Consider the following 18,073-nt stretch of genomic DNA (forward strand, 5'->3'; position numbering starts at 1 on the left):
CAAAATTCCACTACACAGGCCAAAACAATATTTTTCATTACTTTTTTAAAAGATATGTATACATTAATTGAAGTGAATTTTAACTTCTGTTCAGATTTTTTTATGCTTAAACATAATATCTGGGATCCTCTATTAATGGGCCAAGGTCAGCCATGAAAGTGAACAATTGTTATTTTAATTCCATTCACCAGTGCCACGTGAGAAATATACTTGAAGTCAAAATGGGAACCATTCAACACATACATCTCTTTAATTTGTACAAGTTACATTGACATACTTTGAACATTGATTTTAAGGTTTGCAGTGTCACTCTGGGAGGAAAAAAAAAAAAAAAAACACAAATATTTAAAAAAATTTAAAATGTAAAGCAACCAGAAAGAAATGTACACTGTGTTCAAAAATACAAAATCACAAAAAAAAGGAAAAAAAACTAAACAAAACAAAAACAGCACCAGAAAGGACAAAATAAATACTGTACAACCAGTTTTCTGCATAATACAAATCCTGCCCGCAGGCCCAAAATGATACTGAAAAGTAGCGTTATGAGTAATCATACCCAAACTGCAGGAGATTTTAATAATATTATCATAACAAATTAAAATACGCAGCACCAAAACAAGTAATAGAGGTCATGTGTAACTTACCATAAGTCATTACACGTAACTGGTAATTGTAAAGCTGCTTGACAACTTTCACCAACTAGTGCAATTTGTCCTGCCTGATTGCGAACAGAAAGAAAAGTACAACCTCTCACTTTAACTAATGACCCACCTCTCTAAATGCAGTGAGTTGATGAGTGTAACTAGCTGAATTCCCAAAGAAATGAAAAATATTTTAAACAGCCAATAACAACAAACCCTGAGCAATTTTTTTTTTTTTTTTTGCACAGGCGAATGCCATCTGTGTCTGCAGTTTTTTGTCTTAAACTCTAGGAGGCTCAAGGCATCCATGGAGTCCTGGTGTCCTATTAATACAAATTTAGCAATACACAGATGGCAAGGCCTTTAAACAAGTACCAAATGCCAATGACAGCTGGACAAAAAGCACTATTTAGGTTATAACAGCAGACACAATAATACAAGCCATTAAAATCATTAACAGGAAGCCAATATTCACCTGATGCATGTTGTTTTCAATTGATCATTTGAACTAAACAGGAGTTGGGTATTAATTGTCTCTACAGACATTCTGCCTGTGGAACGAGGGTGTAAATGATTGAGTGACACAACATGGTCCATTGTACTAAAGTTGATAACAGTAGATGCTTTCAGAAACAACAGCACAGGTCAATAGAAAGTGTTGCAAGACCACTTGGTATTTAATCTTCAAGATTGATACATTTCTCCGGACGCAGAATGAAATGTATCTACCTTAAAGAAAGAAGTCCAGTTGCTGTGACTCAACTTTCAGACAACTTCACCTGGATGACTGAGAATCTTCACAGACACTTGTATTTAAATACAACGTTCAGAAATGAAAATAAAGGCCTTCAGAAAAAGGAACCAGATCTTCAAACGGGAATGAACAGTTACCTGAGGTCTTCCACAAAATACATGGATTAGAAAAATCACAAAAACTTTAAAGGATTAAGAAAAAGCAGCCAATATCAACACACACATTGTTGGAACATTTACAAAATGATCTGCAGATTTATAAAAATAAATATTCTTATTAGATATTCTTTTAAAAGTGAGTCAAATACATTTCAAATTCAGGAAAGAGCCACAAACCAGTACATTTAGCCCATCATTTACACATGTATGAAACATTTAGAACACATATAACAGCACCTTGCAGAATGTCAGCCAATACTGTTATTAATCAAATCCAAGATTGCTTATTTCTGTTTATGCAAACAATCACTCTTGCCTGTGTTTACCTGCACACAGCAATGGCGCCATTCTTTTAGATTTATTGGCCTTGTTCTGCCACACAAGTGTTCAAAAGTCCAACTACAGTAAATCCCATTGTTAAAAAAAATACTCCTCAATTTCAACAATAAATACACATTTAAACCAAATAAATTAAAACATCATGCCTGAAAGCATTTCTTTTAGAAATGCCTAGACTCTTTCTCTCTTCCTTCACAAGGGCACAGAGGCCACTAGGTGGCAGTAATCTTCAACACTCAGGAAAAAGAGTCAGAAGGAAGGGTCGCAATAATCCCTGAATTTCATTTAACAGTTCAGTGACTGTGACTTGGGAATGGAAGGTATGGATGTCAGTCTGGTTAGAAGGATATGCTGTGATGACGTGCTGAAAATTTTGTCTATTTTACAAATGCTACACAACAGCCATTAAGGAAAGGAGACGGCTAAACGAACACCAGTTAGAAAAAAAGCTGAAATCTCAGCATGTCGTGCTTGGCTTAATAACACTCCAGTGTATGGGTAGGGACTTTGGCTTATTATAATGACCGCCCAGGCCCAACGCATACAAGACAGAACCTGAGACCCAAATGTTTTTACTAATATCAAATTGTTTAGTCTTTTTTTGCTGCATTTCTTTGGAGTTTTTTTTTGGAGAGACATGCCTTTCTAAGCATTATAGTCTGATCAGTTGGTCGTAGTAAGATCAGTTGGTCCTGTTTTTCAACTTTGAACTTTAGAAATTACTCCGTCACCCGGATTTTTCTGGCACAGTGAAGACTAGCTTTCCCGGGTAGGGGATTCTCCAACTCAACATCATGGCTTCAAACCAACAAGTTCAATGTCTTGATAGGAGAGTTACACATCACTGCTACACAAAGAAGCGACTGTGATGCTTCAGCTTCAAAATCCTCCCCAGTCTCTGTTTAGCTGTGGCCATGCCTTTTTTGGGACGTTTGCCTGAAAAATGTAAAAAACACAAACAGAAAGGAACATCTGTTAGGTGAGGAAAAAAGTTGGTTGCGTAAGTGTGCACAACAAATTGTTTGTTAAATCACGTTTAGATTGAACTAAAACATCCAGTCTTCTAGGGTATGAAAGTGTTTCTATTAAATTTTGATCTTGGCCATTTTTATTCACTTTTTATGTTCACTGAACTTCGTACATCTCTGTGATCATATCAGTGGGAGAAATTATTCAACTGCCTACCTTTGGTGGCTTGATTGCTGACAGGCGGGGGGTTTGAAGCAGGCCTCTTAGTCGGATGTAGGGGCGGAGAAAGTGAGCTTTCACAGTACTGGTAGCCTGTTGCTTGGTCAGAATTGTTAAGCAGTGGGCTACGATTGGCCCATGCTTCATTGCTGCTCTGACTGTCCATGAAGTTCTTATGGTCCTGAAGCTCGCTTGCCTCTGACAGGTGATTCGGCAGCCTTATGTCCTGTTAAAGCAGCAAACTGGGGTTCAAAAGTAACTCAAATAATATATTATTATAATTAACAGTTGGATATAGTGCATGACATTACCTGGTAGCTTGATGGAGTGTTACAGTTTGAGTCTAAACTCTCTTCTTCTGACCCAAGTTCTTGTCCACCTGAAGCATAGACAAGAGTGAAAGTGAAGTGATTGTGTGGGGACGGTGCTTTGCTCAAAGGCATCTTGGAAATTCATGATTCGAATTGGCAACTTTACGATTACAGGTTTGTTTCCTTACCTGCTAGGCCAACCACTGCCCCCGCAAAAGAGAGTAAAATGTAGAAAGGCACATGCAAAAACTTAAAACAAACTTAAGGCTTACTACATACGAAAGACTGTTTCGACTGTTCTTACTGTACTGTGGGGATCGCTGGGAAGGGCTAGACCACCAGGACTCCTGGGAGTGGGCACTGTCCTCTGGCTGTGAAGAGCAGAACAGTCCTGCCATGGATAGCATGCCCTGAATAGCCTCCTCTTCTGCGCCAGGAGGGGGAGGACTTTCTCTGTAGAGGTAAAATGTGGTCACAGGACAGGAAAAGAAGGAATCAGATGTGGGTTTTAACAGTTTTAAAGTGTTTTGTGCCAAATGAGAAAACCTATGTAGCCCGGTTTTACGGTTGTGAGACCAGCAGGAATCTATATTCTTGGAATATTACATTATGTCCTCCGATTCCCATCGTACCTTTTGAGGGTATTACTGAAACAGACCAATTGCTCGGTGGCCTTATAGAGGTTGGTGGCACTTCCCACATTCCTCTCCAGTTTGCACTGGAAGGCAGTGACAGGCCTCAGTGAATCCTCCTCCTCCTCAACTGAGCTATCTGATCCATCACCAGAAGAACAGTTTGTCTGTGGAGAGGTGGCCAGCTGTTAGTGTATAGGTTCAATATTTCTCAATATTTATAAGACACCAAATAGTCCCAATTAGACCACTGTTGACCTGATATTATGTATAAATCATGTGTGGGTACAATAGTTTTTTTGCTCCTATATTTAAGTTGTATTAAATTTTGGATACATTACCTGTACAGTGTAATGTTGCTCTAGTTCAGTATTTGAATGAAAGAGCCCTGACTCCCCAATCCTGAGGTTTGAATTTTGGACTTTTGTGTCTCCTCCAGTCTTGTGCATCTCTTGCTCCCACGTATCCTTTACCTCGACGGCCTCCTTCTCTCTTCTATCAAGTGTGTCTTCACTTTTTATCTGAACAATCCGTTCATCTCTAAAAAAAAAAAAAAAAAAGTATAACATAAAATGCATACCAAAATGATTCCAGCGGGAGAGGATTCTGACAATGCAAGTACAAGCATGATGATGTGTTTCAGAGATGTTTAAGCATCAGCATGTGCCAACAGATCTGTGAAGCACTAATGACTGGTGACTCAGTGAGTCATGAACAGTGCAAAAGGGGGTAGATGAGAATAGGATTTGCAGGTCACCTGATGATTCTACCGTTGCACATCACAAGACACAGGTGGTTATCTAGGGTTCGCTCCACGAACGCTGCAGAGTCATTAGATGCCATGCTGAACTTCCCGCTCACCCTGGTGACCAAAGAGTCATCCTAAAAAGCACACACATTTTACTACCACTGCTTATGAACTTTAAAACCTCAGTGCATAGAAACATTTCTAAATTTGCCGTGTTGTGTAGTACTCACCTCCTTGACTGGTCGTACTTCCAGCCTTTTGAGTACCTCTCGAGTGTGGAGCTCCAGAATGTCCAGGTTGGAAGGGGTCTTTTGGCTGTGGGGGTGGTCTCGAAGCCGCCTGGCCATCTTTCGGGACTGACCCCCCTTTTCTAGCATGGACCGTGTGCCTAGACAAATTCCACTTCCCTCGGATTTCATTGGCTTACTGCCACTGACACTTCGCTCCTCCTAAGGCAACATATGCAGGATTGTCAACGCATAACTCTGCATTAGCAGCATCTCACTTCAGCAAAATTGAAAAGATCTTTTACATTACATGAAAACAGAGAAACTATTTGGCCAGGGTTCCACTTTGTACTATCCTGTGGATGACCCTCGCTTGACAGTCAGTAGTCTCATGCTTACTTGCAGGTAGTGGATTTCCTTGGCAAGCTCCTTAATGAGATGTTTGGGTTTGATATGATCTGGAACTTCGCTGGCTGGCTCTGTGACCTGGGGAGAAAAGGCACCCCAAAAACAATGAAGGGCTTGTACTTTGGAGGCGGGGATTCCATTGCCCAGCCAGGGTCACATGCTATTGGATACCAGCCACGCCACTGTGAATCCAGTCACAATTGCATTATAATGCCGAAAACCCTATGGATGCTACCGCACAGTGTCTTACCTCTCTCTTCAGCCAGCTTTTCAGAGCACCGATCAGAGCAGTCACCCCTTTAATAAGGTATTCTGGAGGCTGAAATCTATCCTCACGTAATTCTGCCAAAAACACAATATACAATTGTATACAATATCCTGGAACTCCAATTTGAGGACAAGAGTGCAATGCAAATGTTCTGTCCTACTCACCTTTTAAATTCTCTTGCAGATTCTTGGCCACATACCAGCAAATAGCCTCGAAATAAGGGAACTTAAAGAGGTCAGGGGTTTTAAGGCGCCGCTCCATTTCATAACACCTAACATCAACAAAAGTGAGTGAGTACAAGAAAACGAGACATTTATGTATGGATTACGTTCTAGTGTCATTATGTCATACTCACCTGAGCTGCATGCTGATATTGAGGTTGTGGAGGAAGTTGCCTCCAAATGCCATGCAATCCTGAGAGGTAAGAACAGCATGGATCCATCCTGCACAAAGCACCACATGTAAAAACATGCACCCAACAAATGCTGCAATATATTAATCAGACTCTCATTTTTTTCTACATATTTCCCAAGAACAACTGAAAAAAATTTGGTGTAACCAAAAAAGGACTTATTCAACATGTTAGGAAGGGGATTTAAAATAACCTTTAGCTTTAACAAATGCCTTTCTATCTAATTAAAGGAAATTGCCAAAAACAACAGAGACACTGCAACATGTGGCAGCCTGTGGAAACCTGTTTTGAGCATGATGGATAATGGGTCAAGCTGGCTGCACATGCTTCCCAAGTGTGGGGGTTGAACCAAGAGGGACGCCCTGCTGCAATGATTATATGGCTGCATGACGCCGGGAGGGACTGCCACACACACAAACACAGCTTGGCTTATCTGGGACTTTAACTCCTATATAGTGATCCACTACAGACACTATTATTATCTTATAAGATCGTAAATGTAAAAGGCACCAATAGCCCATTAGCTGCAAAGATATTGTTTATATGTACATATAAACTTTTACTAATTTGCTATATTTTCCAGTCTATAACACATTTATGACTGTGTTGTCTTCTGTAGAAATTGAGGTTGATTGTGAATATACTTTGTGTTTAGGTTAAAAGAAAACGAAATGCTGACTGTTTCAGTTCTCACCTGTGGGGATGAGAAGGGTTGTTCCCTGTCGCACAACACACTTATAGCACCTTTCCACTTTGTCCCCAAAGAACACCTCACTCTGGTTTGGGGATGAACTCCACTCCTCATATAGTGCAAGGTTTTCCTGGGTTGGCTTTATCAAATAAAAAATCTTCTCACCCTATAAAATAAAAATCCCATGACAATAAAGAAAAGTATATTATCTTCTGCACATCACCACAGAGTGCATTTAGGAAGATACAGCACACCATGTGCATGCTCACCCAGAGTACATGATACCATACAGACGTTCCACCAAAGTCAATGTGGAAGTCTGTGTAGCTGTCCTTGACGCCCATGAGGCAGTACTTCTGCACAAATGGTTTGGGGAAGAAAGAGTCATCAGGCCAGTAGTTCTCCACCCAGGACATCTTCTGAGCAATCTCAGGCACCACCACCAGCTCTGACATCCTGGAAACAGACAAAGTGACAGAGGCTTCAGCATGGATCAAAGTCTTAGCAACCTTTCCCAGGAGAATGCTGCTAATGCTGCTCTAGTGCATGTGGAAGTGTTTCAGCTGGAGAGCCTGCATCTTGCTTCCTCTGAACTCAGCAGGGGGAACACGTTCTTGCAGTCAGGCCTGTACAATATGCCAATCACCAATATCCCCCCGAGAACAAAGATCTCATTATACACTCATTATAGAGATCAAGTTAAAACCATATCTGATCATATCATGGTGTTTGCCAATCCATGTACAACGAATGATGTTGAAACAACGACTTTGTTTTTGCAAAAAAAATTTTTTTTCAAATTATAGCTCTAAATACATAAAAAAATGAACAATTATAATTCTGCTCACTTGGTGTCAGAAAACTCCAGGCTGATGACGTTCAGCACCTTTGGACGCTGAGGACTGTAGTAATACTTCACAAAGTCCTTAAGTTTGATTTTGCTGTCCGCTTGCCTGGCCACATCAATGACATCAATAATCTTGTCACCACCTGAAAGAGAAAATGTGCTTTGTGTCACTCAAAGAGACTACACAATTAACACCACAACTTTCCACCAAAATCCCAGCTCCTAATGTATGGGATGATATTTGTGCATGTAAAAACTGAATTTGAATGGAATGTATTTGAATGTATTCATTTGAATTCCTGCATTTTGACATCCCTAAAATTGTCCTCCCAATTTTTTGTCACCACACTTACTGGTGTGGAGGGCTCTTGGGCCATTCTCCGTGTGGATGACAACATTTCAGATAACACTCCCATGTGGACGAAAGGTTTAATTTCCTTAAAAAACTATTTCAGAGGAAAAAAAGTTGTGTGAATGGGCCATTACAAGCTGAAAGTAAATGAACTGACACATTATTCTCCATAAAAGTGACACTTGTGTATTTGGATCAGGTAGGGAGAATTAAATGTAAGAGCTGTTCTTCTCAAGCAGAGGCAGCTGGTCACAAGACCGCTATTCACATCATTGGACTGCCCCAAACAGAATCCAGCAGCCCAAGGGACATAAATCATCCCCACCTAATAGTAATACACTTTCATCAATCTTTTCTAGAGTTTCCTGTAATCTTATATCGGCCTTTTTAAGATGCAAGTGTGGCTGAATGAAATACACTTCTTAAATACACTTTCCAAAGAGCTGAGACAAAAGCATCTTTAATCGGTGCAGGTTGGGTACTTAGGATAAATGGATGAAACAAAAGCCGAGGAAAATGAACAGAGCTCAATACAATCAACTTATAGGTCCCTGCTGAGCAGGTCAGGCACGGTGCCGACTGAGGTAAATAAATTAGCTGAGCAGCTGCCCTGTGTTGAGTGTTCAGTGCGATAATGAGGGTTGGACATAAAGACAGACCACTTAACATGTTCCAAAGACATCATATCAGGCTTTAAGCATTTATGTGTGAGCATTTTAGAGATAAAACCTGAATAGTTCATAAATTTAAAAAGTACTGAGAGAACCCGACCCAGCAAACAAAAGAGTATTATTATACTCAAGTGGCAAAAATTGAGCACCCATGAATGGAATTAAAGTAAAGGTCTAATTTCCCTGCCCCAATTCTTTTAAGATGTACTATGAAAATGGGACGTATTCCTATTAATTTTTATAGTTCTATGTAAGACTTGCATATCCATATACAAAATAAGTACCTATTGGTAATCTAAAAAATTATTCTGTTTTTTTTCTGCAAATAAAATGCAATTTGGAGGAAAAAGAAGAACCACTGTCCTTTGAGACATCACAAACCACAGAGCTCATTCATTTCAGTGACCGCTGGGATGGCAGCTTGACAAACAAGTGTCATGTGGGTGACAAATGACATGGACCAGCCACACAGAAAGCTGTGCAGAAACACCGCAACTGTGACTGATACATGTGAGACTCAATTCCTTGAGGCATGCCACAACTTTAACCTCCTACTTGCGTGTTTTATATATAGCATATGACACAATGGCAGATATTGTACACAGGATATAATAGGTCTATTATAAGTCAAATGTATTACTATACAGCACACGTCTGTTTCCATGTGTAAAATACTAGAACCCAGCTAAAGTAGCTGAATTTTAGCCTGGTTTCAGCATGTGTGTATGTGCATTTATAAAACATGAGTATGTATGAGCACGTTTGGATGGATGAGTGGTGTAATCCAAGCTTAAAGTGCAGGAGATGGAGAGAAAGATGCCTGGGATGAAGATGCACTGTAATGTGATCTTTTAATTACCAGGAGATGGACTGCAGCTGTATGTAATATGAACCACTTTATCTGCGTGGCTTTAATGTTGTTATTTGGGTGATTAATGTCAAAAGGTGAGTAATAGGTGAGCCAGGAAGGTGACATGAACCATGCTGTAGTACAGCTCATTAAAAAAAGTCCACCAAAACTAATAATTTCTTTATTTATACACAGCACATCATCAAAAGAATAGCTATTGGTATTGGGCCAGAATATAAGTGTCAGTTATCATTATGATACGCATCAAGCACAGCACACGGTGCACACAATGAAATGTGTCCTCTGCATTTAACCAATCACCATTAGTAAGCAGAGGGCAAAAGGCAGTGTGCGGGGACAGTACCTTGCTCAAGGGGGCCTCAGTGCCACCTTGGCAATTTCGGATTTGAAGCCACATCCCACAAGTTGAGTCTACTTGCTTATCCCACTTTTTCTAAATGTTGCCCTTCAAATCAGTGGCGGCTGGTCAGTAAAATCATACATACTGGACCTGCATGGATTCAGCTCAACACATGTATGGAGAGAATCATGATCCTTACCAACATAGCGCTCAACATCCTGTACTGTGAAGTCAGACGGTGGCAGTTTTAAGCCCAGCCCATCCAATTTGGGAACCGCAATGGGATAACGGAAGCCACGTCTCTCCAAATACCTCTGGGTAACGTGGATCCCTTGCATGTGCACCAGAATCTCATCCGCACTAGACACAACAGATAAACAGCAAAACCATATGGTGACCATAAACACACACACACACACACACACACACACACACATATATATCAGATACCAAAAACCCGGGACAAATCGGGACTTCGTGTCTATGCTACCTTGGAAAAGTTCTGTCCTGCAGTTGTTGCACAAAGACCGATGTTCCTGCTTGGACTGGCTTGGTTCCATCATCTGCCTCTGTATAGTCGTGCCGGTGCCAGTTTTTGCGCTTCTTCACTGCAGAGGGAACACAGGGAGGTCAATATGGCTACCTTCAACAAAGGCTGCAAATGATACAAGCACATGTGTAAATGATGGATTATGCCATCACGAGCCCATCAACCCGCTGTCCTCTGGAGCCCGGGTCATGTTCGATCTTAATTTGATGATCACACCATTCAATTACACCACTGGGCTCTAGGAAAGCACTGCCACTTAAAGCTAATGGTGGCGGCTACAGTAAAGCACAGCAGACAAATCAATATCACATAAGGAGAACCTGAGATCACTTACTCAAGGAAGGTCCATGTAGCACATCACAGTTGGGGCAGTGGTAAACGTCGATGTCCACTGCATGATGCTCTTCTACTTGGACACAACTGAAAAGAACAGAGAAAGAAATTTCACTGGCTAGTAGGAGTTGACCTCAGTCTCAAAGTCCCAATTCAACGGCAATGATTGATTAATCATCAGAATCAGAAAACTTTATTAATCCTGAAGGAATTTGCTTAAATAAAGCAATTGGATTATAATAAATAGGTGAAATAGAAATAAGTGTAATGCAAAATTGCAAAGTGTATTTAGTGCCTCATACAGTAGAAACACAGATGATGTTGCCTGTTTGAGTCTCCACTAGTGTTGTTTTAGTCATGAAATTTATGACAAAATATCTTAGTCAACAAACGTTTTTGACATGAAATAAGATCTTATTTCCTGTATCTCTCATGTGGTTGCACAGATGATGTAACTTCTGTAATATGCCATCACAGAGTTAATTAGATATCAGGATACTTCTGTACTTTGGATGCACTTTTTTACAATGAAGTAGAAATGTGGTCGAAAAACCTATCAGAGCGTTTTCTGTGTCTGTCATTGATGTAGTATATTCTTGAATCCATACTCCAACAATAATATAATAATAAGATATCCTTGTTTTAATTATGAAATGGGTTTGACTAAATGAAGTCTAAAGTCTGTTCTACTAGGTACTTGTACTATATTGACTGGGTAAAATACAACTGCATTAATTTAATAAAAACAATTAGACTAAAATTAGACTAAATTGTCATCAGTTTTTGTTGACTAAAACTAGACTAAAATAGTCATGATTCTGACTAAAATAAGACTAAAATGCTCAGACTTTGTAGACTAAAACTTGACTAGACTAAAATGAGTCTGGACGTGACTAAGACTAATAAAAACTAAAATGACAGCTTGATGCAAAGCCTAGAACATAATAAATAAGAAATCAGGTAGATACTAATTACTATTTATGTTGTGTAATTTTAAAGTATATAGAACAAAAACTACTGAAATCTGCAACATAATTAATGACACTGAAGACACACAAAAGTAATATGGTGAGAGCACTTAGCTATAGCACATCTGAGAATATATTTCTATGCAGGTTCAAGTTTGTGAAATTTTTGTGTATTTATCTAATTTTATAATTTTTGAAAATGCAAAGGAAGGAGGCCATTTGGAACCCAACACTAGCTTGAACAGCAGCAGAGGTGTTCACATCAAAGTCTGGGAGGAGGGACAAGGGTGCGATGGGAGGACGTTGTGCCCTGGGGCTTCCTGGAAAGTAAATACAGCCTCTTCACTCACAGCTAGTCCCAGTGAAGAGGAGGGACAAAACTCCAGCTGTTATCAAGCTTTGATCTAGGAGTTAATTGCAGGAAATGCATGCATGGGTAGAAGTATTCTTTCTGTGTGTTTCAAAAACACCACACCCTCATTTGTTTTCTATCTCACTTGCAGGTCTCAAATGCAATAACCACCCACTTAACCATCAGCTCACACTTCCTTGATTTTAATGGTCACCCAGAGAGCCCATCTGGGAAATATATTAACAACGCATGGAATCTCAAGGAAAATGTAGAAAGGAATAGAACACACCCAGCAGTTTTCTCCTGTGGGACATTCAGATTCTCTTTCCACAACAGAGTTTAGCTATTCTCACTGCCAGCCCATTCTCTCTTTTCCTGATGGAGAGGGGCGCTGAGATAATGCAAAAACCTCATGGATCCCCATTGTCCTAAAAGATGACAAAAACTGCAGTGTCAGGAAGTGAGTCACCAGGAGGATTAAGTCATCAGCCTGGGCTCCTGTCCTACTGTATACCTGCATAGTCAAGGTAGAAAAATAGAGCCAATTTGGGCCTCTTGTGTAAACCTGTTAAAAACCAGGGCACCGTGTCACACGCTGTTCTAGGTCATGAAAAAAAGAGACACATTGTCTGTGAGAAAGCAGCATTCGTACGGGGGACAGAGAGAAGCGTTTGGAAGAGAGCTTTGCTGCTTTCATCCCCCCATGCTGAGATGCCTGTGTAACACAACCCTTCCTGACAGAGGATGATGAAATCCGCTCTCAGTGAGTGTTAAGAGGCACAATAACAGACAGAGATGTGTGCTGGAGAAAATAGGATGACGGTGAAAAGGCTTCACACTTGAATACGGTCTCTTCAGGATAATTGTGGACTATTAAAAATCCTGCTCAACTCGCAGGGCAAAAAGGTTGTTAAGAGTAATTCATTGCAAACACAAATTATATGAACCAAAAAATGTTTTCAATCATTATCAATGTGAAGTTTAGCCTTGCCTATTGCATTTACCTGCCAGCATTAGAAAGAAGTATTGCATCAGTGTTTCATAGGAGTTAATGTGGGAGCAGAATCTGCATGTGAATCCAGCCAAAACACAAATTCCATGTTTCATTTTTAATTGGAAGAACAAAGGGTGACGTTTTAGTTGGCACAGAAACATCATTCTAGCGTGTCTAAAAGCTGTCCTATCTCAAAGGAGCGCTCGAATGCAAAGGATTGCAAGGTATTACATCTCTATAGAAGACATGACAATCCTCACAAGTCTAACGAGGCAACAACACAAAGGGACCCAGAAAGAACAATGACTGCCATGCTGCCATGCAGACACAGAGTGTAAAGGTCAGGGGGCAGAAGTCAAGGATAAACAAGATGGAACAAACTGCAAGAACAAATAATACCACTACTGACTGGAGACGTGCAACAAGCCCCCAATCAGAGTCCAGAAAAGAAAATCTAACATGAACCACTTTTATTAATTTCACCAACCAGTACCCCATGGCACTAGTTTCATTGCTACTTCAATTCATAAGATAATTCTATTCTACAAAAAACATTATTTACAACATTACGTACAAAGTTATTGCTTCAGTAAGACCCCTAACATAACATCACTAATAAACTAATCACTTTAATGATTATTCTGATTGGTGTAACCAGCAGTTATCCTTCTGTGAGATATTTTATTGGATATTTTTAGCTCTGGGTTATGAGCTCTGCCTTTTATTTTGAAGGGTCATAAACAGGAAGGGAATGTTTGGGGAAGGTGAATAGGCCCTTGGTTATACTTGTAAATGGCCGCTGTTTGAAAAATTATTTTCAACAAAACCAAAAAATGCATAAATGTACCCTCAGATTGAGTATTTCTTTCTTTGTAAATCCAATACAAAAGTAAAACTTGACTAACTCTTAACTCCTCAGTGTCATCCATGATGATGACAAAGCATATAAGAGATTTTCATTTTCATGTAACAGAATTAATATATTCTCATAATTGTGCAACTTTAATCTTGTATTGTTATGATTGTTTTATCAAAATCGATTATTTCTAAAAACATTTTAATCAGTGGGTCTAAAACGTCATTGAAAAGATGACATTCATTGTTGCAGGCTAATTCAGCAAGACAAATAACAGCTAGATTGAATTAGGTGACTTATGCTTTATTTAAAAAAAAAAAAAAAGGTTACTGCCTATGACCAAGGCTCCATAACACACATTAATCCCACTAAAACTAAGCTCTAATGACAGGACCTATCCATCTCTCCTCAGTGTTTTTGTCCTGGAGGGACATTGACAGATGAGTCTGTGAACTTGCCCATGCCCAGTGGTACGGCTATCGATCTTCCTCAGCTCCACTTCCTCACTCTAATTCCTCACTTAAAGGTCCCCTATTATGAATTTTATTTTTCTTTTATATTGATTTTATGGGTCCCCTAATAACGTATATAAATGTCTCATTCCGATATTCAGCCATGGTGCAAAATTACAGCCACTTTTGGCCTGTCTGGACGAGGAGGAGAGCGGCCTATAGAAGTGTACGTGCATTCACGGAAATTATCAACAGTTCCTGTTTGGTGCAAAAGGAAAATTGTGTTGACATTTTTCCAGAAAAAAGAACCCTTTGTGTCTTCAGAGTCTATTTTGTGCATTTTTACTTCTAATCATCGAGCAACTGCAATGCTTCACACAATTTCAAGCCATAATGGTTTGTGGAGCTACTTTTTTAGGTGATGGGTGGAAAATTCTCTGGGTGAACAAAGAATTAGAAAAGGGAGGTAATATTTCCCCTTATGACATCACAAGGGGACAAATTCCAGATCAGACCGTCTGAGCTGCCACTCTCTGAATGACGAAGCAAAATGGTCAAAGCACTCTTTATTCATATCGCCATTTCTAGCCACTGCAGGACCATAATAAGGTTAGGGAAACTCGTAGTAATGTTAAATTATCTCACAAAGTTACATTATCATAATTGGGACAACTGAGGGGGCAAATGGCATCTGTTAAAAAGAAAACATGTGGTAGTAGCCTACTACTCAACTCAACTGACTTGGCTCACACCAGGTTATCCATCCAGTAATACAAGGACAAACCGGACTGAATGTAATTCAGTCTAGACAAAAAGCGAGTGAGAAATGAACAAATGTAAAATTATAAAAGTAAAACATTCAGTAAGGGTTAAAATACAGTGGATTGTTTTGGGAATACTGCACCACATGCCTATAATGAATACCACAGAGGTTAATAATGATCCCTAAACACTATAACTCCTTCAGGGTCCAAACTGCCCTGTGCTCTGAACCTGATAATAACTGCCGAGCAGCTGGCTAGACAACTTAATCCCACTGGAGGCAGGCCGCTCTGACAGGAGAACCCCCAACAGTGAAGAGCAGTTCCACCAAATGTAAAAAAGCACAAATATAACAATGGTAAATAAAAGAACATGTCACTGAAGTCAGTGCATCAGTTCTGACTTAACAGACAATTTGTTTTGAACATTTCAGGCATTAGTACTTCTGTTCCAACTATGCAGGATCTGAACGAATTCCAAGCTATGAGTTTTTGGCACTCTAGCACAGTTGCACAATGCTATATTTTCAAATGGTTACCATGGAGCAAAATATATAGTCTGCCTGTAAGTTACAGTGAGTGAAAGTGAAAATTAAAGGGTTGAGGGGGGTGAAAACATTATAGAGGTGAAGAAAAAAAGAAGAAAAAAACTAAAATAATAAGAACACAGTTTTATAACAAATTGGTACACTAGTAGCTATCATATCTTTACTAGTCCTGGGTTTTGATTCCTATCACATAAGAGATATTAAGACCCTCCCTAGATGGGCCACTGTCCAATCACATGTCAGACACTGTAACTAGGCACAGTATGTCAGAGAAGATTTCAGATGAAGAGGTCAATAGGGACTCTGACAAATCCTTAAACTGCTGAAATATTAGAAAAAATGCACGACAGGAACAATTGCTGCACTGTATACACATAATGTCATTAAAGAGACTCTTATTGTTCTCTGAGCAACAATACAATATTGTTCTCCATCTGTAGACTTTTGCTTGAGATCAGAACCAGAAAACCCAGAGGAAAGATAATTCGTCAGTTCACAGAGTTGTGACAGATCAATCCCTAGTTGTTGTAACACATCTGTAGATAACAACAGTTTTTTTTTTTTAATCAAAATAAATTATAGGCACTTTCACATTTTAAATCATTTTTATTTGTGTGTTTTACTCTTTTGGATAGTCGCTTCCTCAACGCTGGTGAAATAACTTTAGTTTTAGTTGAGTTAGTTTCACTACTGCATAAAACAACTGGCCAGCAGAGAAAGTTTAATATGATTTAGATCTCGATGTGAGCAGCATTTGCTGCCGTCAGCAGCCTTGAAAAAAAAAAAAAAAAAGTCCTCCAGCCAGAGGAACCTTTCGGCCGCTCGCAACACGGACTGGGCGTATCAAATCTCGGCGGCAGCGCTGACTAAAGGCTTCATTCGGTCGTGTTCTACACACATTTAACAACACTGACGTTACCGCGCTGCACTCGCACGCCAATCTAAGAGCCCTTGGCCGCTAGGGGGCGCTCGTCGCGTGAGAGTATTGGTTAAAGGCGGAGGGGTTTAAATGTCCGAGCTCCGCCGCCAGTCAGAAGACGTCCCATCTTCCTATACGCGTTTTTACCGACTCCAGATCGCGTTTCAATCGTGCGCCTTCTTAAAGTCGACTTTAAGTCCTTTTATTGTGTCGCGATGAAGTTCATCGTCACCACCGAATCATCGGTGCAAAATTGTTTAAAAAAATTAAGGGGCAAAATGAAGACGCTCTCCTTGCCGACAGCCAGACCGTCTTTTTATTTAGCTGCAGAGTCGACGGCTCCTGGTGGCAAGCAGAGCAAGCGAGAGAAGTCAGAAAGGGAATTATTAAAGCATCTGGTGCAGCGTCTGAAGTGAGCGGATTTCGCGGAAACGTCGCCAGCGTCCATGCGACAGACAGAGAAGTCGCCGACGCCAAACTTGTCCAGCGTCCGCTGTAAACTCCCACATCCAGGACACATTTTTGCAGTTCGACCATTAAAACCTCGCCAACCGGCTCCTTGTTGCGTTAAGTGACGTAAAACAAAGCGAGCGAGAGCTTCTTGAAGACAAGTTTGAGGAAAAATATATAATAATATTAAAATATCAACCCACAAAGACAACACGGAGGGTTGTCAGGCGCGGCAGAAAGCCCAGAACACGGCCAGCACCACGAAGCCCCGCTCCGCGGATTTAAACACGCAAAGCGAGGACAAATTCGCATTTAGCAAATAAGCATAAAGACACGCGACAACAAACAAACACAACAACAACAAAAAAACCTTCGTTCGTCCCATTCGCAGCTGACACCGAGTTCACGTCGCTTCTCGTAGTAAAGCGCCGAGAGTTGCTCGCTGCGCCGGCTTTGTTCGTGACAGCGTCGCTCGTCTTTCGCCCGCTTACCTGCCGTGAAACCAGTCCTTGCAAATGTCGCATTCGATCATAAACCGGCTAACGTCGTACGGCTGCCGGCACACACAGTACAGCGGGGTAGCCGCCATCTTCGAAGTGTCCCCAAACAACGCTGGCGCCGCGCTGGGCGGAGATTCCCACAAACATCCGGAAAGTGCCGAAGTGGCGCCGAGCGCGGCCGAACGCGGCCGAGTTGCAGGCGGTTGCCTCAGCGCCGTCCACACGTCAGCGCGAGATGTCGCTCTGGTTTCTAAATCGCTTTAACAACCAAAATACATATTATGTTGAACTTTTTTTTTTCTCAGTGGGACATTCAAAGTATATGGTGCATAATTCGATTCCACCTTTTAAAACGTTTAGTCAACGTGGTCGTCAACATTCAGTCTAAACAACAGTTTGAATGAAGGTGAGCGTTTAAAACATGTTTATTAGTTAAATACTAATACTAATACTAAATACTTTCAGAAAAAAAAACATCTAGTTGGCCGTATATGTCGGATCAGTTACAGGCCAGCCAACACGTTCACATACA

General features: G+C 40.4%; 1 protein-coding gene across 1 annotated transcript; it reads right to left on the bottom strand.

Moving 5' to 3' along the window:
• Positions 1 to 377: 377 nt before the first annotated feature.
• Positions 378 to 17,659, bottom strand: kdm7ab (lysine (K)-specific demethylase 7Ab). The gene is made up of 19 exons (XM_028958102.1): positions 17,533 to 17,659; positions 10,743 to 10,828; positions 10,349 to 10,466; positions 10,058 to 10,218; positions 7,626 to 7,767; positions 7,047 to 7,233; positions 6,781 to 6,943; positions 6,030 to 6,117; positions 5,839 to 5,945; positions 5,657 to 5,748; positions 5,398 to 5,484; positions 5,002 to 5,220; positions 4,781 to 4,905; positions 4,365 to 4,563; positions 4,024 to 4,190; positions 3,696 to 3,844; positions 3,392 to 3,459; positions 3,078 to 3,306; positions 378 to 2,828 (listed from the first exon to the last, which is right to left on the bottom strand). The coding sequence occupies exons 1-19, from the start codon at positions 17,628 to 17,630 to the stop codon at positions 2,740 to 2,742; spliced, it is 2,574 nt and encodes an 857-aa protein (XP_028813935.1). The 5' UTR covers positions 17,631 to 17,659; the 3' UTR covers positions 378 to 2,739.
• Between the last annotated feature and the right edge of the window lie 414 nt (positions 17,660 to 18,073).

The sequence above is a fragment of the Denticeps clupeoides genome, chromosome 17 (genome assembly GCF_900700375.1).
Source record: "Denticeps clupeoides chromosome 17, fDenClu1.1, whole genome shotgun sequence".
Taxonomy (NCBI): Eukaryota; Metazoa; Chordata; class Actinopteri; order Clupeiformes; family Denticipitidae; genus Denticeps; species Denticeps clupeoides.

Excerpts from the sequence above, each read along its gene's own strand:
- kdm7ab (XM_028958102.1), bottom strand. The coding sequence starts at position 17,630 with ATGGCGGCTACCCCGCTGTACTGTGTGTGCCGGCAGCCGTACGACGTT. Across the intron at positions 10,219-10,348 it reads CAGGACAGAACTTTTCCAAG|TGCGGATGAGATTCTGGTGC; the intron begins GTAGCATAGACA and ends TGTTGTGTCTAG. Across the intron at positions 7,234-7,625 it reads CTGGAGTTTTCTGACACCAA|GATGTCAGAGCTGGTGGTGG; the intron begins GTGAGCAGAATT and ends GTCTGTTTCCAG.